Below are 22882 nucleotides of genomic sequence, written 5' to 3' on the forward strand. Positions count from 1 at the left end.
GGCAGGAAGGAAAGTTCTTATTTTCCATACTAGGAAATTCATAGATAATATCTGAAGCTGAAGAAAAATTTTAAAGCCATTTAAATTTAAATTAAATTATAAGCAACATAGAAACATAGACAAAATAGCTTAAAGTATTTAAAAGTGGTTCCCTCTGGGGAGTGGAAAGTGTGTGTGTGTGTGTGTGTGTGTGTGTGTGTGTGTGTGTGTCTGTCTGTCTGTGTGTGTGTGTGTGTGTGTGTGTGTATGAGAGAGTGAAGGAGACAAGGTACAAGGGACGGTTATTTTTTCTGAATGGAAAAAAGTTAATGTAAAATAAAACATTATTTCAAAAAACAACTTTAGTCTTGTAAACAACTTTGATTTTCTTTTTTCCAGTGGCAGTATGATCACCTCACAGCTACCTATCTTCTGCTGCTAGCCAGGAAGGCTCGGGGAAAACCAGTTCGTTTAAGGCTTCCTTCTTTTTCCTGTGGACCAGCCAGTGATACCCCGTTCACAAACACCAAGGTAAATGTTAGAACCTTTTGTGTGAACACCGACTGCTCTGGCCTCACGCCTGCTCCATTCATGAGTGGGTCCACCACTGGTGTCAAGGAGCCAGAGGCAAGACATTTTATGATTTAAATATTTTTGGTGAGGAAAATGGGAAATTCAGAACTTGAACTCTAAAAATTTCAAAGTTAACATGGCATGGAAATAATCCTCTCTTCCCCTTTGTTTTTCACGAAAATAATTTTTGATTGTTGTAGAAGAATTTTAAGTCACAGATAAGCTAAAGGAAAATAGAACTTATGCATAAACCTACTCCCTATAGATAATATAGTTTTATTTGACTGTGACTTTCCATTCTTTTTTGGTGTGTTTATTTATATAATTTATTTTAAAAAATTTTATTTTAAATGTTTAGTTTTGAGAGGCAAAGTGTGAGCAGGGGAGGGGCAGAGAGAGAGGGAGACACAGAATCTGAAGCAGGCTCCAGGCTCTGACCTATCAGCACAGAGTCTGACACGGGGCTTGAACTCATGAACCACAACACCACGGCCTGAGCTGAAGTTGGACGCTTAACTGACTGAGCCACCCAGGTGCCCCTATTTATATAATTTATGTATATAATTAATACAAGTGCTTTTAAAGGACACTCGTATTATTGGGTTGGGGATAAAAATTTTTAAAAATTATTGGGAGTAAGATTTCTGAAAATAGGATGTATTGTCTTTTATATGACATGAAATACTTTAATGAATATTTTGATACTCATTTATGTTGATGGTTTAGGTTTTTGTTTTGAGCAATAGTTATAGCTCATATAACTCAAATACCTTGTATGAATTTGTTGTGGCCATATTTTTTCTACTTTTGTCCTTTTTGTCTCATTTTTCTTTGTCATGAGTGTTTAGAATGATGGAGAAGCTTTACATTTTTGGAAGCACCATGTCATTCCTAAGAACTCCCATTAGTCTCTATCTTCTGAGTTTTTGTTACCTCACATGGTTTAAAATACTGCCTTCCAAATCCTTTGCTGGATGGGTGTGGGAACTTTGGAATATAATCAGTCTGATTAATTTAGGTTGCAATTTAAATTATTCTAGCACTAGGAAATTGTACTTTTATTATTCTCAGAGAGAGAGGTAGTTAGCTCTCTTTATTTAATCCAGTATAGCCCAAATGACTATGTGTGAGGTGATTTTATTTCTCTGCCTCTCAAAATTATGTCAAAAGAAAAGCTACCTTTTTCAGGATCTTGTGTTGAATCTCCCTCTGACCTCCCTGAATTCCTTTAATGTTTCATTTAGATCTCTCTCTCTTTTTTTTTTTAAATGTTTATTTATTATTGAGAGACAGAGACACAGAGCGTGAGCAGGGGAGGGGTAGAGAGAGGGGGAGACATAGAATCTGAAGCAGGCTCCAGGCTCTGAGCTGTCAGCACAGAGCCTGATGCGGGGCTCGAACTCACAAACTGCAAGATCGTGACCTGAGCTGAAGTCGGTCGCTTAACCAACTGAGCCACGCAGGCGCCCCTAGATCTCTCTTTATGGCACTTATCAATCATGTGCTGCAGGTATAGGGAATCTTATGTCCCTTCCAGACCCTGTCAGTCTCTGCCTCTCTCCTTTCCTCCCTAGTTGGTCTTTTGGCCAAACTAAGCACTAAAAGTGCCAGGAGCTTTACTTAAAAGTGTACGGGTTTTTTTTTTTTTTAAGTACCAGGAGCTACACTTAAAAGTGTAAAGGGATCTCTGAAGTGAAATAATGTCATTCCTGGGATGGTTTTCTAGTCTATTCTTGGAGAGCTTTGTTGGATTGGTGAATACACCATGCCCAGACAGATCTTTTACCCATGGACTCCATGAGTTGTCCTGTCACTCATCCTGCCCACATTTCCAGACCCTTTAAACTTTCAGACTGAAGTGAAGATCTTGGGGTCAAAGAGAACACAAAATCATGAACTCTGTTTCTGATCGAGGTAATTGCAGAATGGCATTAGATAAGTCTGTACCTAGAATAAACTTCAGCAAAATTTTTACATTTATAACACCTTTGTTAACAGTTCTGAGATATTTTCCTAAGCCATTGAATTTTCTTACATCTGGATTGGCCCAATCTCAATTCACCTGCTTCTAAGAATTATGAAGTATTCAAGTATCTGGGAAGATATTTACTCTTCTCTTTCAACTAATGAGCATTGACCCTGATCGTGTAATTATTTGGGCATTATTGAATCAATTTTTATGGTAGGTAGATATTTTAATAATAAGAAATAGTGTAGAAATAAAGTTTTGGGTTATTTTCTGCTTTTTATGCAAATCATTAAAACTCGAAACATAGTTTCTTTGTATTGTTCTCCCCTTTGGTAGAATCACCCTTTTTTCTCTGAGGTGTTGTTTATAAGAAAGTAAGTAATCCTGAACTGCTAATCAGCAGATGGCATTTTCAGCAAGACAATAATACAGTCTGATCCAAGAATCAGATTGGTTAAAGATTTGGTTTGGCTAAAGATTGAGAGGTCAAGAGGGCGAAAGTAAGAGGAAGAGAAGGAGGGAGTGAGTTGGGAGGGTAGGTGAGAGCTAGATTGTAGAGAGCTTTGAAATGCCATGTCAGAAGGGTTAGACTTTATGCTACAGGTAATGGGAACCATTGATTTTTGAGCAAGATAGGATAAGTCACTTGACAGGACTGTAATTTTGAAAAATGTATCCAGTGGTATATAGACTTGTTCAGTTAGGGATGTGTGTGTGCTGTTACTCTCTATGGCAGTGCTCGGGATGGCCATCGTTCGTTACTTTTCTCCACTGAGCCTAGATTTAGCTTTAGTATTTTTCTCCGGCTAGCACTCCATGTAGCCAGCTCTAGTTGATGATAATTGGAGAACTCTGTCATCCCTGGTTGAGAGGGTAGAAACACTGGTGGCACAGACCATACTGTCTGTTTGAATAGTTCAGGTCTGAGAAGATGTGTCCTTGAATTAGAACAGTGGCAGTGGGACTGGAAAGTAAATGGTGACGTATGAGAAATTCAAGTAAAATTGTCTGGCTGGCTTAACTAGATGTTGAATTTCGGAAATGGAAGGAGGGAGAAATAAAAGATCCAATTACACTCCATAGTTTTAGAATTTAGGGTGTGTCTAGTATACCCTTAGTTTATGGAGGGGGGGGGGAGATAAATGACTGTGGGGGTATTGTTAGCACAGGACCCCAAATACTCTGTCCCCAGCTGACCTGTCTTAAAGCTAGTTTATTCCTAGTGGGAAAAATTGCTACATATTCTGCATGTATTTGCAAAAAAAGAAACCTGTATTTCAAAGTCATTTGAAAGTCATGTTCCAAGTCATGTTCCAAGACATGTTTGAGAGTCAGAGATTCTCCTCATAATTTGTGTTGGCATTTTTTGACTTCCTGTTTTCTGTCCTGGACGGTGAGCTCCTTTAGTATACTATCTGATTTGTTTCTGCTTCCAGGGCCTTGCCCTGTGCCTCGAACATAATCTTTTAAAAATTGAACCATGATGGCGTTGTCTCTGAGTTCTTCTATTTTTTGAATAGTCAAAGAATCTGAGTCTAGAAGATATGACAACAAGTGATGAAAATGATGTGGCTGGATTGATAGACTATGACTGGTGTGGAGACAGTTCATCAATAGGTGTGACCACCCCACAAACACCACAGGTTGGTTATTTATTTTACTATTTAAAGCAGTGTATGTTGCCTAAATTATAAAAACATCTAGACTCTAATGTGAGTATGTATAGTAAGTCTGTGTAATATACGGTATTGGGTGTGTGCTTGCAAATTTAATGAATTCCTAAGCCATTGAAGACATTAATGAGAGATTTGTTGGAATATGAACAAAAGGGAAGCCATTTATTTCCAAGTTGAACAAAGCCAATATTCCATTTTAGAGCACTGTTCCTCTTTTCGCTTGTCTTTTTTCCCCCTGCCCTCCCTTCCCCTCCCCTCCCCCTTTCCAAAAATGAAGTACAGCTTACATACAGTTAACTATTTGTTAACACTGTTTTAGTGTGCAGTTCTGTATGTTTTGACAAATGCATACAGTCCTGTGACCACCATCAAAATCAAGAACAGTTCTGTTGCCCCCTCTCCTAGAGTCCCTCATTGTAGCCAACTCCCTATTCTCCCCAACTCAGAGCAGCAACTGATCTGTTTTCTTCTCCTTTTGATAATCTTTTTTTTTTTTTAATCTTATTTGGCATTTGTTGAACTTATTGGATGTACAGTGAATGTTATTCCTCCACTCTCTCTGAGGGGGCCACGCAGAGTGCACTCTCTTTGACAGCAGTGAAATACAGGAGCAGGTGTGCATGTTTCTACTCAGGGAAGCTCACTAGAGACTTAGAATCCAAAGTTTTTACTGGGGCTGGTTACACAGGCTCTCTATGTTGGTGGAATTCGTCACAATCACAGAAATTCTAGACTTCTAGAAGAAAAGCTGTCGTTCATCATAAATCACACTGCTTGTAGTCTGTACAGTCTGGTACAGCAGGGTTTGGTGCTCCAGCCCTACAAACAAACTTATCCCAACAATGTTGGGAATTTTCTAAAAGCTGGGTTACCCAGCTTCCATCCAGGACCTGCTAGGCTAACTCTTGTGTGCAGCGGGGCCCCTATTACATATGTGTAAGAGTGCTACCACATATATACTTAGGAGTGGAATGAGTATCTTCAGCGTTAACAGATAATGCCAGTTTTTTTCCCAAAGTGGTTTTATTAAGTATACTTCAACCAGAAGTAGAAGACTGTTCCCATTGCTTTGCATATTTATTAATACTTGATATTTTCGGCTATTTAATATTTTAATATTTAAATATTTTGTAATCTGGTGAGTATAAAGTTATATCTCCTACATTGAAAAGTCCATTCTTTCACCACCAGATCTACAGTGGTGCTTTGATCATATATCAAGTTGTCATAGGAGTGTATCTGTTTCTGGGCTATATTTTGTTTTATTGATTTTTTTTCACCACTACTACACATCTTAATTACTTTAATTTTGTAATAGTTCTTCTCTCTGGTTGGCCAATTCTTCTTTAAGAATGTCTTGGCTACTCTTGTCCCTTTGCATTTCCATATACATTTTAGAATCATTTGGACAAACTTCACATACACTCAAAAATTGAAATTGCATTGAATTTAAGATTCAACTTGGGAAAAATTGAAATCTAGACCCTCAAATCCCCCTATCCATAAACATAGTATATCTCTTCATTTATTAGGTTTTAGTTAATTGCTTTTAATAAAGTTTTATAAATTTCCCCAGAAAGGTCTTATATTTTTATTAGATTTATTCCTAAATACTCTTATTTTTTTATTGCTGTTGGGAGTGGTAGGTCTTTTAAAATCACAGTTTTGTGTCTGTTACTGGTGTATAGATATGAAATTGATTTTTGTGAATGATCTTATATTCAGTAACTTTCCTAAACTCTTAAATTCTTATAATGTGTCTGTATATTTTTTTGAGTGTTCTGTGTACAAAAGTATATCATCTATGGGTGGCAGTTTTGTTTCTGCTTTCTAATTCTTTTATTAACATTTTTTTAATTTTTTTTTTTTTGAGTGATTGAGAGAGAGAGACTGTGAGCAGGAGAAGGGCAGAGAGAGAGGGAGACACAGAATCCAAGCAGGCTTCAGACTCTGAGCTGTCAGCACAGAGCCTGATACGAGGCTCGAACTCATGAACCATGAGTTCATGACTTGAGCCAAAGTCAGATGCTTAACCAACTGAACCACCCAGGCACCCCTCTTCCTTTCTAATTCTTAAACCTTTAATATCTTTTGTTTTTTTTATAACTGCACTTAGTAGACCTAGCAATATAGCAGACACTGTTTTTCCAAGTTGTAAAAAGAATACTTCTTTTATCATTAAGTATGATGTATGTTCTCTCTCTCCCTCTTAAACCTTCCCCTTCCCACTCTCCTTCACTCTCCTTCTCCTTGTCAGCCTTCCTCTCTCTCCACTGCACCTCCCACCCTGTCTTTTTCAAGTTAAGACCTGTTTTTCATTTAGTTCTGGTCTGCTAAGATTTGTTTAAATTTTTCTTTTATAGTGTTTGTTTATTTTTGAGACACAGAGTGTGAGCAGGGGAGGGGCAGAGAGGGAGGGAGACATAGAATCTGAAGCAGGCTTCAGGCTCTGAGCTGTCAGCATAGAGCCTGACGCGGGACTTTGAACTCACCAATACGTGAGATCATGACCTGAGCCTGTGTTGGACGCTTAACCAACTGAGCCACCAGGCATCCATCCCTAAGATTTGTTTAAAGTCATGAATCTGTATTGTAGAAAATACCTATTGAGAAAATCATCTATTTTTGTTTCTTTCACTAGTTGATATAATTAACTACATTAAATAATGTAGTTTGTTATATGTTATATCAATAGTTATGATGTTAAGCCAGTCTTGTATTCTTTATATAAGCCCAGTATACTATGTTTTTTAATACACTGCTGGGGTTAGTTTGCTAATATTTGTTTTAGAATTTTTGCTTCTTTGTTCTTAAATGAAAATGTCCTATAGTTTTCTGTCTCATATAAGTCTTTTTTTCTTTTGAAAATTTTAGTTTTATTATTACAGACATTATACATGGATACATTCATCTTGTAAAACATTTAGACAATATAGAACAATGTCAAATAATGCATGAAAGTCTTTCTTCTCTGCTTGCATTCTATTCCATCCATCTGATTTTGGTATTGTGATTATAGTAGTCTTCTAAAATGAATTGGGATGTGTTCCTTTTTTATTCTCTGGAATGGTTTTTTTTTTTATTTTTATTTTTATTAAAAAAAATTTTTTTTCAACGTTTATTTATTTTTGGGACAGAGAGAGACAGAGCATGAATGGGGGAGGGGCAGAGAGAGGGAGACACAGAATTGGAAGTAGGCTCCAGGCTCTGAGCCATCAGCCCAGAGCCTGACACGGGGCTCGAACTCACGGACCGTGAGATCGTGACCTGGCTGAAGTCAGACACTTAACTGACTGCGCCACCCAGGCGCCCCTGGAATGGTTTTTAAGAGCTAGGGATTGTATTTTCCTTGAATGCACATAGGACCATGCAGAAAGTATGAATTTGGTCCCTAAACTTATGTGAAATTGCAAATTATTAAAGGAGAATTTTGCTTCTCCAGAGTTAAGCCTAGGGCAGACAACATTGTTGTGCTGTCCTCTTTACAGGGCGGATTTATATTTAATTCACAGTTCGATTTTAGATTTTTTAAAATAATTTTTTAATGTTTAATTAATTAATTATTATTTTTAATGTTTATTTATTTTTGAGACAGTGCAAGAGACAGAGTGCAAGAAGCGGAGGGGCAGACAGTGGGAGACACAGAATCTGAAGCAGGCTCCAGGCTGTGAGCTCTCAGCCCGGAGCCTGATGCGGGGCTCGAACTCACAAACCGCAAGATCATGACCTGAGATGAATTCGGACACTTAACCGACTGAGCCACTCAGTCACCCCAATGTTTATTTATTTTTGAGAGAGAGGGAGAGAGAGAGAGGAAGAGTGGGAGGGGAAGAGAGAGAGGGAGACACAGAATCTGAAGCAGGCTTCAGGCTCTGCACTGTTAGCACAAAGCCTTATGTGGGGCTCGAACCCATGAACCATGAGATCATGACCTGAGCCAAAGTCAGAGGCTTAACTGACTGAGCCACCCTGATGCCCCTAGTTTTGTTTTGTTTTTTAAGTCTATTTGTTTTGGAGAGAGAGAAACCACAAGTGGGGGAGGGGCAGAGAGAGGGAGAGAGAGAATCCCAAGCAGGTTGTGTCCTATCAGCAGGGAGCCTGACAAAGGCTTGTCGTGGTTTTGGGGCAACTGTGAGATCAAGACCTGAGCTGAAGTCGGATGCTTCACTGACCGAGCCACCCCACCCCGCCTTTCATTTTAGTTATAGTCCCCTGTGGCTTTTCATGAGGACTTTGGTTCTAACTTACCACCTTGCATAGGCCTAAGGCTTCCATGGCTGTTAACGTCCATGCTGCCGGTTATCCGAGGTGGTAGGTAGATGGCCTTAGAGCAATGGACAGCTTCAGCCTTTATTATATCTCTGGATTCATGCTCCTCTTCTTAGTTTAGCCTCTGAGGATTTTCCTTACTTTTTTGCAAGCTCAACCATAAATCCAAAATGATTAAAAAATATTTTGTATGCAACATTTCTGTTAAGGGTATTTTAACATGGTTTTTCTGCTGTAATCACTAAACACTTAGTTTTTGGTACACATTAGAGACAAACCATGGGAATCTAGGCATGGGAAACAATTCCCCAGGGATTTAATTGTGACCATTCTCAGTATTGCCTGAGATCTGGGTGTGTTTGATTTAACACTCAGCCTAAAACATGTTGAAAATGATCTGTCAGTAGAACAGACTAAAGTGATCTACGTGTACTAAAGAGAATTGAATATACATTTTTAAATTTCCTGGTATTGCCAATAGTATCCTTTTGAGAGTATTTCATTTTAGTAAAAATGGTGCATGGTAATTTGCAAATGATTAAGGCATGTTGTAGAGAAATTGACTTTTCTTCTTCTTCATTGTGCTTTATCCAGTAACTTTTTTTTTTTCCAGTTTGCCAAGCATTGGACAGAATCAAATGGTCTGGAATCTAAATCATTAACTCCAGTATTATGCAGAGCATCTGCCAATAAATTAAAGAACAAAGAGAATGTATATACGCCTAAGTCTGCTGTAAAGAATGATGAGTGCTTTGTATTTCCTGAGCCTAAGACTCCAGTTAATAAGAACCAGCATAAGAGAGAAATACTCTCCACACCAAATCATTACACTACACCCTCAAAAGGTATTTGCTATATGTACTGATCAGGGTAAAGTACCTTCAAATTCTATTCTTACCATCTAAGCACATAATAGGTCGGAAATGGCTAGCATTGCCCTCGGGAATTTATGCTTTTTTTATCCTATATTATTTGCATTGGTTGAAATGAAAGCATATTAGTCAACTTCTATTGATATTTTTTCTCTTTTTCACATATGTAAAGTTGAAGTATAGCATCATAGAATATCAAAGCCGAAAGGCAAGTTAGAGCTCATTTCATCTACCTGTTTTTTTCACAGCTGAAGAACACAAGGCTCAGACGAGTGATTTGCCCAAGGTCATATATCTAGATTTAGACTTTGTTTTCTCCTTTGCCCCCACTTATGGTGACTAAAACTGAAGTCTCTGCTGAGCCCTGAGATGTCACTCATCTGGATCTCTAGTTCTGGTATCTGATCCTGCTCTTGCTCATATTTCAGAAGCATTCATAGTCATGTCCTTCTAGAGTTCTAGATCTGCGTCCAGATATTACAACTTTCTCATTGCCCTTGGTTTCCTTATCAGCTCAGTCATCACCAATTATTTAAGTGGTTTCTTTTATGACACCTCAGTGTTTTCTTGCTGGCCTCATTTAGGCACATTCTATTTTGTCAGTTCCTAGGACTGAACCCAGTTTTCTGGTGCTGTGTCTCATCAGGATAAGACTGTAAGCATCATGAGAGTAGAGATTCTGTCTGCCATTTTTGCAACATGGCATAGTATATGGTAGGGGTTGTCTTTATTGTCTGGTACTTAGTAGGTGCCCAGTGCCTGGTATATAGTGGGGCCATATCTGTTGAAAGAAAGAATGAATTAGAGAGAGCCTGAAGGGGTTTTATTTATTGTGATCTAGTCTATGTCACTTTTTAAAAAAATTGTTATTTTTAGAGAGTGTGAGCGTGACTGGGGGAGAGGGGCAGAGGGAGGGAGGGAGGGAGGGAGAGAGAGAGAGAGAGAGATAGAGAGAGAGAGAGAGAATGAATCTTAAGCAGGCTCCACGTTCAGCATGGAGCCTGACACAGGGCTCGTTCCCACGACCCTGGGATCATGACCTGAGCCCAAATCAAGAGTCGGATGCTCAACTGACTGAGCCACCTAGGTGCCCCCAAGTCACTTTTTAAAATGACTCCTAACCCTTTTTGGCCTTTTTTTCTAGCAATTGTAACCTACTCTTGTTTTATGTTAAGAGCCTAATGAACCCAAACTCCAAGACCTTGCCATGTGAAGTGCTGCTAAATCATGGCCTGCCATTGTGCTTCTAATTTGCTAATGGGCCTGATAGCCAGTTCCAGAGCTCTGCTTCTTGTAAAGATATTATGATCAACTTTGTCAGAATGTTTACTGGAAGTTCTGTTATTCTGTTAATTGCATTCTCTCGTTCATCAGCTCAAACAACACTTTCCCCAGAATTGTGAAGCTAGCTAGTTTGGTGTGATAAGCATGTATAGCTGCCTGGGGTTGTTATGAGGGTTCAGTGAGGTAACGTTTGGATACTAAGGTCGGATGTTACTAGTAGTAGCTGCTATTGCATTTTTTTCCTAATGGGGTATTTCTCTTCTGTTACTTGGTTGTTTTTTTTTTTTTTTTTTTTTTAATTTTTTTTTTTTTTTTTTTGTTACTTGTTAATATAGCTACGGTATCATTTGTGAATCAGGGTTGGGTAGGGAGATAAGATGGACTTTAACTCATTGAGGGCTTTTTTTTTTTTTTAAATTTTAAATGTTTATTTATTTTTGAGAGAGAGACAGACTGTGAGCGGATTAGGGGCAGAGAGAGAGGGAGATACAGAATCCGAAGCAGGCTCCAGGCTCCGAGCTGTCAGTACAGAGCCCGATGTGGGGTTCAAACCCACGAGCTGTGAGATCATGACCTGAGCTGAAGTCGGAGGCTCAATAGACTGAGCCACCCAGGCGCCCCAGAGGGCTTTTTTTTTTTTTTTAAGCCTTTGATGCTTATAGTTCTTTCTATTATTGAGTATGTGTTTTTAACTTAAAAAAATTTTTTTTAATGTTTATCTTTGAGAGACAGACAGAATGTGAGCGGGGGAGGGACAGAGAGAGAGAGAGGGAGACACAGAATCTGAAGCAGGCTTCAGGCTCTGAGCTGTCAGCACAGAGCCCGACACGGGGCTTGAACCCACAAACCACGAGATTATGATCTGGGCTGAAGTTGGATGCTTAACCAACTTAGCCACCCAAGCGCCCTGTGTGTTTTAACTTTTTATGTAATTCTGAAAGTTTTGAAACATGGATAGTTTGGAATTTATAATCTTAATGTATCATCAGTTTGCATAGAAAACTTCCTCTCAGTTTGTGAGAAAGATTGTGTTGGTCTAAAGTTATTATTGGCTATTTTTCTTTAAACATAAGAGACACCTACAGAAGCTACTGGCTAAAGCCCCAATTGATAGCTTCCATTAGTGCTGTGTACTTTACTTTCTTTCATCTGAGTCATTTTTCACATAAGCATTAATCACTTTTCTTAATCTGGTACAATACAGTCAGCAATACTTCATCAACGAGTAACTATGTATAATAGTAGATACTCCTTGTATACAAAGATGAAAATATTTTCAGAGATATTATTTTCTTGTTCTCATGGAACCAGTGAAAATAGTCCTGATAGTCATAAACAAAACAAAACAAAATCTTTAATGTCATCTTAAAAACTTGATATCATATGCTTGTTATAAAGTGTTGTTCCCTCTAAAGGGTATGCAACTTTTAGATCATAAACAAAAAGTTAACTAAATAGTGGTAACCAGATTTGTTACTGTGAATTTGTCACAAATTATCTGGATACAAATACCCTACTAGAATGAAACACAAAATTCTAGAATAGAATTTATATTCTAGAATATAAAAATAACAAAAGCTCACACTGTTTAAAGCTTTTGTCAAGCCTTCACGGGGACTGTTCTCTTTGCCTAACAGGAGTTGAGTAGGGCAAAGAATTGAATGAATACCTCTCAATACTATTTTCGATTAAAAGCACAAATTGGATCCTTGTATAAATACAGACTGACTTGTGTTTATAGAAAGGAGAATCAGTAGTCATAAAATCTGTATTTATATGATCTATTTAAATTTATCATATAATATTTATAATAAACTTTTAATCATGGACTCGGTTTTGTAGTGAAGGAAAAGAAGAGCCACACATGCAAAGCCAAAATGATTTTGTTTTTATTATAAATCACATGGAAATAATTCTTTAAATAAGTAGAGCCTTAACACCACTGGCCAAGTGATTACAGTATTTCTGAGTCAATGAATAAGTGATGTATGCATTATTGACAGAAATTTTGAAACCACAATATGTCGGCTACATATGGTTTGTGTTTGTTGTTTTTCTAATAGCCAGAAACCAGTGTCTGAAAGAAACTCCAGTTAAAATGCCAATAAATTCAGCAGGAACAGAGAAGTTAATGACAGGTGTCATTAGCCCTGAGAGGCGGTAAGTGTTCTGTTTTTTAGATTCTTTGATCTTGGGTATATGTAGCCAGATTTTCTTTTTTCACGTATTATCAGCCTGATTAAGGTAACAAGCCATTGTGTAAATTATGTCGGAGACTGCAGAAATGTCTAGCTGAATGCGGATGGTCTATGGCCATTACTGTAGCTGTTGTTGCTGCCTTCCTCATGGGGAAGAAATCTGAAACTCTTCAGCAGTAGGACTGGCATCTTAACGTACAGCAGCTTGGGAAGACAGTGGCTCTGGCCCCATCCACATAGTCCCCTTTCTGAGGCCCATGTTTTCTGATGCTTCTCCTGGTAGAGTGTAGACATCCACTGATAGCAGTTCTTCATATAGTAAAGATACCAACTGGTGTGTCAAAGAAAACTCATCCCTCTTGTATGGACATGGACAGTTTGGCAACATTGGCGTCCCTTCATTGTCTTTATTTTCTAATTAAAAAAATGTTTATATTATTTATTTAAGTAATCCCTGCGTCCTGTGTGGGGCTCGAACTCACGACCCTGAAATCAAGAGTTGCATGCTCCTCTGAGCGAGCCAGCCAGACGCCCCTCATCGTCTATAATAGCTATTTTTTATTTTTATTTTTAAATGTTTTTAAAGTTTATTTTGAGAGAGAGAAAGATAGTGTAGGCACATGAACAGGGACAGGGGCAGGGAAGAGAGAGAGGGAGAGAGAATCCCAAGCAGGCTCCACACTGTTAGCACAGAGCATGACATGGGGCATGATCAGACACTTAACCAACTGAGTCACCAAGGCACCCCATAATAGCTATTTTTTATTTATTAAAAACAATTTTTTAATGTTTATTTATTTTTGAGAGAGAGAGACTGAGTGTGAACAGGTGAGGGGCAGAGAGAGAGAGGGAGACACAGAATCTGAAGCAGGCTCCAGGCTCTGAACTGTCAGCACAAAGCCCGATGTGGGGCTCAAACCCACAAACTGCAAGATCATGAACTGAGTGAAAGTTGGATGCTTAACCGACAGAGCCACCCAGGCACCCCAGTGTAATAGCTATTTTTTAAAGCAGGATCTATTTTGAGGGCAGTTGAGGAAATTAGACTGTGAACTAGATATTAGACAGTACTGTGGCATTATTAATTTTCTTGATGGTATTGTGGTTATGTAGAAAATGTCGTTATTTGTTGGGTATGTGTGCTGAAGTGTTTCAGAGTGAAGTCTCGTGGTGTCTTCAGATGGGTTACCTTTAGATGGTTCAGCAAAGATGTGCATATATTTAATGTATTCATTTATATATGTAGAGAAGGCAAATGTGGTGAGACATTAACAACTGTTGAATCTAAGAGGATATATATATGGGGTTCATTGTACTCTTCACCCAACTTTTCTGTTTATTTTTTTTTAAAAAGCCAGGGGAAAAATAGTTTTGCCAAGGGGCAGTTGGCTGAGGGGAGGGGTGATGGCTGTGTTCCAGTGGGAGATGGCTTTTGTGCTTCCTGAGTAGTGAGCTGGACTGGCCTTGGCATTCGCCTTGGCATACTTGAACGGCTTGTGACAGCCCCGACTGGCAGGAGGCCCAGTTTTACTCATGGATTTTTTTTCTTTTTAAGATGTCGCTCAGTGGAACTGGATCTCAACCAAGCACACGTAGAGGATACTCCAAAAAGAAAAGGAACCAAAGTGTTTGGGAGCCTTGAAAGGGGGTTGGATAAGGTTATCACTGTGCTTACCAGGAGCAGAAGGAAGGGCTCTGCCAAAGATGGGCCAAGAAGACTAAAGGTAAGTGCACTGGAATTCTTTAGTATGGATTTCAGAAGCTGGCTGCTAACCAGACTATTTTTCTTTTCCAAGAGAAGTACTGAATGAATGAACGAATGAATGAATGATTTTTTATTTTATGCGTTTTGATGCAGTGGGCTTTGAGAATGCAGAGGTAAATTATACAAACTTGCTCTTTCCAAGGAGCGAATAACTATAATCCAGATATTCAAGTGGAGAGATTAATCACAGCGGCAATATGGAGGCAGGGAAACATGGGGCATATGGAGGAACTGAGAGCTGCCTTAAGGATGGGGACTTGAGCTTAATTGTCATATCTCTGGCATGTAGAAGAGTCTCTGACACATGGATATCTCTGTAGGCCCTCACAAAATATTTGAATGCATGGGAAGTGAATTTGAACTTTGAGTGTGGTGTATGTGAAGAAAATACTGAGCAGCACACTGGGAAGGTAGGCTGAGAGGTCCTCACAGGCCTAAGAGGTTTGGAACTTTGATAGTCCTGTCATGCTTTCAAAAGGCTTAATGTGTCAGTGGTATGGGCAATATGTTCAATGGGGAAAGGAAAGGAAAAAGAAGTGATTAGTAGATATAAAATACTTCTTACTCTCTTGGATTCTCTCTGAGCATTCCTTCAAACATCTAATGAATGACATTTTTGTTTGGGGGAAGTAAGAGGTAAAGGTATAAATAAGACTCCACTTGGAAATGACATAGCCCATGTCATGAGGATCTCATAGAGTGGCAATGAAGACAGGCAGGGATATTACTCTGTGCTGTAATAAAAACATGTTCCAAGAGGAGGGAAGAGGAGATGGTAGTGTTCTCTGTGATTTGGGGACTGGGTCTCTTCAGGTTTTGCACTGAGACTCTCATTTGGGACAAATCTGGGCCTGTTTGGGGAAGGAAAATGATGAGCTGTTGGATAGAAGTGTGCTTCCGGGGAGAATATTCAGATATGTCCTGTTTTAAAGTGGAAGAAGATAGGACTTATCCATTAATATCTGTTGCCTGTTGAACTTGTATAATGTACTGAAAAGTTTTGCATATGGCTGTTTATTAGGTATATTTTGTTCTTTTGTTCTAAGATTTCTGTAGATGGAGACAGTTATGAAATATTTCAAACATTGACATTGGGATCAAGAACACCATAGTGCTGGGGCGCCAGGGTGCCTCGGTTGTTAAGTGTCCGACTTCAGCTCAGGTCATAATCTCATGGTTCATGGGTTCGAGCCCCACATTGGGCTCTGTGCTGACAGCTCAGAGCTTGGAGCCTGCTTCAGATTCCATGTCTCCCTCTCTCTCTGCCCCTCCCCTGCTTGCGCTCTGTCTCTTTTTCAAACATGAATAAACGTTAAAAAAAAAATTAAGAAAACCATAGTGCCATTTTCCTGAAAAACATTAGATAAGAAAATTAAGGAAACATGTCCAGTCATATACATTATTGAGAAGCTAAGCAGTTGTCAAATACTAGTGGATAATACCCTAAAAATGTTCACCTGTGTAAATTGGTTGGCCCCTGAATGCATTTTCCAGTAGGAACTGCTAAGATGTTAGTTGATTTTCTAGGGATTCTCCACTACTTCCCGGATGTAGGAGAAAAAACACAGATTGGGAATGAGAAGACCTGAGTTCTAGCTTCAGCTTCGTACTTTGTAGCTTGGATAAGTCGTTTTATCCCTGCCTGCCTCAATTTCCTTATTTGTAAAAACTGGAGATAATTTCTACCCCAGCACCTTCACAGAACCAGGATGCATAAACAAAGCTGCCTCTGTGAAATACACATGAAATGCTCTATTATATAAGGTATTCCAGTTTTTTTTTTTAATTTTTATTACTGAAGGATAGTTGACATACCATGTTACATTAGTTTCATGTGTACAACATAGTGACTTCATGATTGTGTACATTATGCAGTGCTCACCATGATGAGTGTGGTTATCATCTGGCACCATACTATGTTATTAAAATGTTTTTGACTGTATTCCTTATGCTGTACTTTTCAGAGAGAGAGCATATGCACAAGTGGGGAAATAGGGCAGAGAGAGAGAGAGAGAGAGAGAGAGAGAGAGGGAAAGAGAATCTTAAGTAGGCTTCATGCTTAGTGTGGAGTCTGATATGGGGCTCTATCCCACAACCCTGGGATCATGCTTGAACCTAAATCAAGAGTCAGATGCTCAACTGACTGAGCCACCCAGGCATACCAAAGGTGTTCCAGTGTTGAGTGAAATTATCATCCATGTTGAGCATTTTTAACCCTGATGTAGCAGAACCATAGTCCTCATTAACACACATCTAACATCAGAAACTTGATCTAACTTTGGATCTGTAACCCTTTTAAATGGTTTAAGTTTTTGCAGAACTGCAGGCCTCGCTTTAGGAAATTTGTTTCATTTTTTCTACCTACTTCTTTTTATTTTTTAATGTTTATTCATTTTTGAGAGAGAGAAAGAGAGGCACAAGTGGGAGAGGAGCAGAGAGAGAGAGAGGGAAACACAGATTCTGAAGCAGGCTCTGAGCTGTCAGCACAGAGCCTGACACGGGGCTCAAACCCACAAACCGCGAGATCATGACCTGAGGCAAAGTCAGACTCTTACCCGACTGAGCCACCCAGGCACCCTTCTACCTATTTCTTACATTAAAAAATTATAAACTTAGAAAAGTTAGAAGGATGGTACAAAGAACACCTTAGTTTGTTAAGATGAAGATCATGTATAGTTAAGCATCTTTTAGGCTTTTTTACAGATTGTTGAAAAAAATCTGAAATATGAATAGATAAATTAGGATTAATTTTTTTAAATGTTTATTTATTTATTTTGAGAGAGAGAGAGAGAGAGAGAGAGCGAGTGAGCATGTGCACAAACGGGAGGGGCAGGGACAGAGGGAGAGAGAGAATCCCAAGCAGGCTCCATGCTGACAGTGCAGAGCCTGACATGGGGCTCGATCTCACAAACCATGAGATCATCACCTGAGCCGAAATCAAGAGTTGGATGGCACCCAGGCGCCCCAGATTAATTCTTTATTTTACACAAGGAGTCACTTAAATTGTATTTGGAAGTGTTCTGTTTATTATCTTGACAAAGCCAATTTAGTTTGGTGAAACAGCCCTGGATGGGGACCCAGCAGACAAGGGGTCCTTGTCATAGCTGTGCCACTTGTTCCTTTTATAACTTGAAGCTGGGTCCCTAAACTCTGGTCATTGAATACTCACCTGCAGATGGGCATATCATCTGCCTGCTATTTATCTGGTATTTTCTTTATACTGGCTCTTAAAAAAAAAAAAAGATTTATAGAGGTATAATTGACCTAAATAAATGATCTGTACCTCTTAAAAATGTGTGATTAATATACTTTGGCATTATATAGACACCTGTGAAACTGTCAACACAATCAGGAGGACTAGCTTTTTAAAATCTTAAGTCTATTTATTTAAAAGTTTGTTTATTTATTTATTTTGAGAGTGAGCGAGTGAGTGCAAACGGAGGGGCAGAAAGAGAGGTGAACAGAGGACCTGAAGTGGGCTCTGTACTGACAGCAGAGAGCCCAGTGTGTGGCTCAAACTCATGAACTGTTAGACCATGACCTGAGCTGAAGTTGGACTCAAAATTTTAATTTTTTTTTACATTTATTTTAGAGAGAGAGAGACAGACAGACAGACAGACAGACAGTGCGAGTAGGGGAGTGGCAGATAGAGAAGGAGACACACAATCTGAAATAAGCTCCAGGCTCCGAGCTGTCAGCACGGAGCCTGATGTGGGGCTTGAATCCATGAACTGTGAGATCATGACCTGAATTGAAGTCAGACTCTTAACTGACTGAGCTACCCAGGTGTCTGATCTTAAGTTTACTTTTAAAGAAACTCTATGTTACTAGTTTTTGCTGATTATGTTTTTCTAAATCAAATTGGAACAAATATATAAATACTAAATAAAAATACAGTTGACCCTTGAGTGACATGGGTTTGAACTGCATGGGTCACTTACATGTATATTGTTTTAAACAGGTATATTGGGAAAATTTGGGGGGACTTGCAACAATTTGGAAAAACTCAAAAACGGCGTGGCCTAGAAATATCAAAAAAATTAAGAAAAAGATATGTAGATATTAGTCTATTTGATCATTTACCCTACCATAAGATATAAACAGATATAAAAAGTTAAAATTTATCAAAACTTATGCACACAAACACATACTGTACATGGTGCCATTCACAGTTGAGAGAAATGTAAACAAACTTAAAGATGCAGTATTAAATCATAACTGCATAAAATCAACTGTAATACATGCTTTACTACTGTAATAATTTCGTAGCTATTCTTCTGTCGCTCTTGCGGTGAGCTTGTGTTGTGAGTATCTGCTTAAAAACGCCGTGTGATGCTAATCGTCTCCACGTGAGCAATTGGTCCCTTCAGTGAATTGCATATCACAGTCAAAAATGATCTTTTGTGGTTCTTGCATATTTTTCACATTTAAATACGTTTAAAACGTATAAATCACGTGTAGCGCAATGCCATACACCTTGAGTAACACCAGGGGACCTGTATGAAGTGCCAGTAGTGATGCTGGATGTGCTCCCGAGAAGCAGAGAGAAGTCATGACTTTACAAGAAAAAGTTGAATTGCTTGATATGTACCATAGATTGATGTCTGTGGCTGCAGTTGCCCACCATTTCCAGATAAATGAATCCGGTGTAAGGACCATTGTTTAAAAAAAAGAAAAGGGAAACTCATGAAGCCATGGTGGCAGCTATGCCAACAGGCACAAAAACCTTGCATTTTTTGCAAAATACTTTTTTTTAATCTTGTATTGAAAATGCAGCTTTAACGTGGGTGTAGGATTGCTGTAAGAAGGGCATACCTATAAGCTTTATATGATTTGAGAAAAGATGAAGTCATGTTATGACTACTTAAAACAAAAAGAAGGTGAGGTATCTAAAGCTGGAGAATTTAATGCCAGCAAAGCATGGTTTGATGATTTTAGAAAGAGATTTGGTTTAAAAAATGTTAAGATAAGAGACGCCTGGGTGGCTCAGTCGGTTGAGTGTCGGCTTGGGTCATGATCTCGCAGTTGACTAGTTCGAGCCCCGCATTAGGCTCTGTGTTGACAGCTCAGAGCCTGGAGCCTGCTTCGGATTCTGTGTCTCCCTCTCTGTCTGCCTCTCCCCCGCTCATGCTCTGTCTCTCTCTGTCTCAAAAATAAAGATAAACATTAAAAAAAAAAAGTTAAGATAACAAGAGAAGCAACTTCTGCTGACCAAGAGGCAGTAGATACTGGTTCCCAGATGCCATTAAGAAAATCATTGAGGAAAAAGAATATCTTCCTGAACAGCAGGCAAAATTACCCTATTCCAGAAAAAAAAAAATGCCACAAAAGACATTGACTAGTAAGGAAGAAAAAGAAGCACTAGCCTTTAAGGCAGGAAGGGATAGGCTAGCTCTACTATTCTATGCAAATGCAGTTGGGTTTATGATCAGCACTGCCCTTGTCTTATAAAGCTGCTAACCCCTGAGTCTTGAAGGGAAAATATGACCATCAACTGCCAATCTTTTGGTTGTACAAGAAGGTATAGACAATAAGAACTCTTTTTCTGGATAGATTTCATCAATGAAGTCAAAAAGTACCTTGCCAGTAAGGGACTGCCTTAATTTTTTATTTTATTTTATTTATTTTTAGAGAGAGAGCAGGGGAGAAGGGCAGAAGGAGAGAGAGAGAGAGGGAGAGAGGGAGGAAGGAAGGATGGATCTTAAGTAGGCTCCATGCTCAGTGCAGAGCTGAACGTGAGGCTCCATCTCACCACCGTGAGATGGTGACCTGAGCCGAAATCAAGAATCCGAATCAGATGCTTAACTGACCGAATCACCTAGGCGCCCCAAGGACTGCCTTTTAAAGTTCTTTTGAACAAACTGAGGGTTGATGGCGGGTGGGAGGGAGAGGAGGGTGAGTGATGGTATTGAAGAGGGCACCTTTTGGGATGAGCACTGGGTGTTGTATGGAAACCAATTTGACAATAAATTTCATATATTGAAAAAAAAAACAACAAAACCCAAAAAACCCCCAAAAAACAACAACAAAAAAAGTTCTTTTGATATTGGACAATGCCGCTGACCACCCAGAATCCTATGAGATCAACACTGAAGGTGTCGAAGTGGTGTGCTTGTCCCCAGACATGGTATCTCTAATTCATCCCCTAGAAGAGGGGGTCATAAGGACCTTTAAGGCTCATTACACACAGTACTATGGAAAGGGTTGTCAGCATTATGGAAGAGAATGTCATGAAGGTCTAGAAGGATTACATCATTGAAGATGCCATTGTTGTAACAGAAAAATCATGAAAGCCTAAGCCTAAAACAAATTTCTGCTGGAGAAAACTGTCCACATGCTGTGCATAACTTCACAGGGTTTACGGCAGAGCCAAACAAAGAAATTATGAAAGAGTTTGTGGATATGGCAAAAAAGGGTGTTTGTGGGGCTTCAAGATATGGGGAGAAAGTCAAGAGCTGATAGACACCACGCCAGAAGAATTAACAGAAGATAAGTTGATGGAGATAAGTGATCTGAGCCAGTGACATGATGAGGAAGAACATGTAGAAGAAGCAGTGCTAGAAGCCAAATTGACATTAGACAAACTGGCAAAAGGGTTTTGGTAATTCAGGACTACTTTTTACTTCTTTTATGACATGGAGCCTTTTATGATATGGGCACTGAAACTGAAGCAAATGATAGGAGGAGGATTGGTACCGGACAGAAACATTTTTTAGAAAGATGAAAAAGCATGAAGTCAGACAAATTGCGACCTATTTCCAGGAAGTTCCACCAAGTGTGCCTGCCCCTTCTCATCCCCTTCTACCTCTTCCACCTCTGCCACCCTGAGACAGCAAGAACAACCTCTCCTCCTCAGCCGACTCAACATGAAAAAGAGGAGGATGAAGGACTTTATGATGATCCACTTCTACCTGATGAGCAGTAAATAATCACCATGGCATACACTTAATAAACTTACCTGTGGTGTATGTGTGTGAGTGTCATGTGAACGTGTAGTAACTGTATGACAAGAGCCACAGGAGACGTTTTTGTGCCATCATCATCATTACCTAAGTGTTCCTCATGTAGAACCTTGTGTGCAAGACTCATATGGAAGTGGATAGCCTATCTTTACTTAGACACAAGGTGAGTGGTATTTAATATAAAATTAATAACGTGTTAGTTTTCTTACTGTTTCATGACTTTGTTTTCAAAGAATAACATTACTGTACAGTATGCTTCTCTTGTTTTTGGAGAAACTGCTTATCAGCCTATCATCACCAGTAGGTGTTTTTAAAAATATATGTAACAGTGTTTCTAATACTGTATTATGAATGTGACTGTATTACTGTATCCCATAAAATTTTATAACCATTTATTCATTAGTGTGTAGGCTAAGCTACTGTGAAGCAATCATATTGATTACACCAGGCTACCATGAAGCAGTCATATTGCTGGTTTTTCATTATCAATGCATGAGTAAATAAATAAATATACCTGTAAATAAATATGAATTTCTTTTTCATATTATCTTTTCATTTTTGATATCTAGTGTTAGTAATACATGTAACATCTGTCATGTTTTGTATCATATAAGACAGTATTTTTTTCTTTTAATTTTTTTTTTCAACGTTTATTTATTTTTTTTGGGACAGAGAGAGACAGAGCATGAACGGGGGAGGGGCAGAGAGAGAAGGAGACACAGAATCGGAACAGGCTCCAGGCTCTGAGCCATCAGCCCAGAGCCTGACGCGGGGCTCGAACTCACGAACCGCGAGATCGTGACCTGGCTGAAGTCGGACGCTTAACCGACTGCGCCACCCAGGCGCCCTAAGACAGTATTTTTGTAGGTACTAATAGAAGATAGAGGATTCATCTTGTAAACAGTGTAAACTTACAGTATTGATAAATATGGTACAGTACTGTAAATATATGTTCCCTTCCCTTTTTAAAAAAAAATTTTTTTTTTTTAAATTTTTTTTTCAACGTTTATTTATTTTTGGGACAGAGAGAGACAGAGCATGAACGGGCGAGGGGCAGAGAGAGAGGGAGACACAGAATCGGAAACAGGCTCCAGGCTCTGAGCCATCAGCCCAGAGCCTGACGCGGGGCTTGAACTCACGGACCGCGAGATCGTGACCTGGCTGAAGTTGGACGCTTAACCGACTGCGCCACCCAGGCGCCCAAAAAAAATTTTTTTAACGTTTATTTATTTTGAGAGACAGAGAAATAGAGCATGCGTGGGGGAGGGGCAGAGAGAGAAGGAGACACAGAATCTGAAGCAGGCTCCAGGCTCTGAGCTGTCAGCACAGAGCCCG

General features: G+C 39.2%; 1 protein-coding gene across 10 annotated transcripts in view; it reads left to right on the forward strand.

Moving 5' to 3' along the window:
• The window catches only part of MELK (maternal embryonic leucine zipper kinase), a 218945-nt gene that overhangs the window by 66858 nt on the left and 129205 nt on the right, over positions 1 to 22882 (forward strand). For all 10 annotated transcript variants that reach the window (XM_023242451.2, XM_045043374.1, XM_045043373.1 and 7 more), the window contains exons 12-16: positions 379 to 510; positions 4042 to 4164; positions 9080 to 9311; positions 12686 to 12782; positions 14376 to 14544. In XM_023242451.2, coding sequence (XP_023098219.1) covers positions 379 to 510; positions 4042 to 4164; positions 9080 to 9311; positions 12686 to 12782; positions 14376 to 14544 — 753 coding nt within the window. The remainder of the gene's footprint in view (positions 1 to 378; positions 511 to 4041; positions 4165 to 9079; positions 9312 to 12685; positions 12783 to 14375; positions 14545 to 22882) is intronic.

Source organism: Felis catus, chromosome D4 (genome assembly GCF_018350175.1).
Source record: "Felis catus isolate Fca126 chromosome D4, F.catus_Fca126_mat1.0, whole genome shotgun sequence".
Lineage (NCBI taxonomy): Eukaryota > Metazoa > Chordata > Mammalia > Carnivora > Felidae > Felis > Felis catus.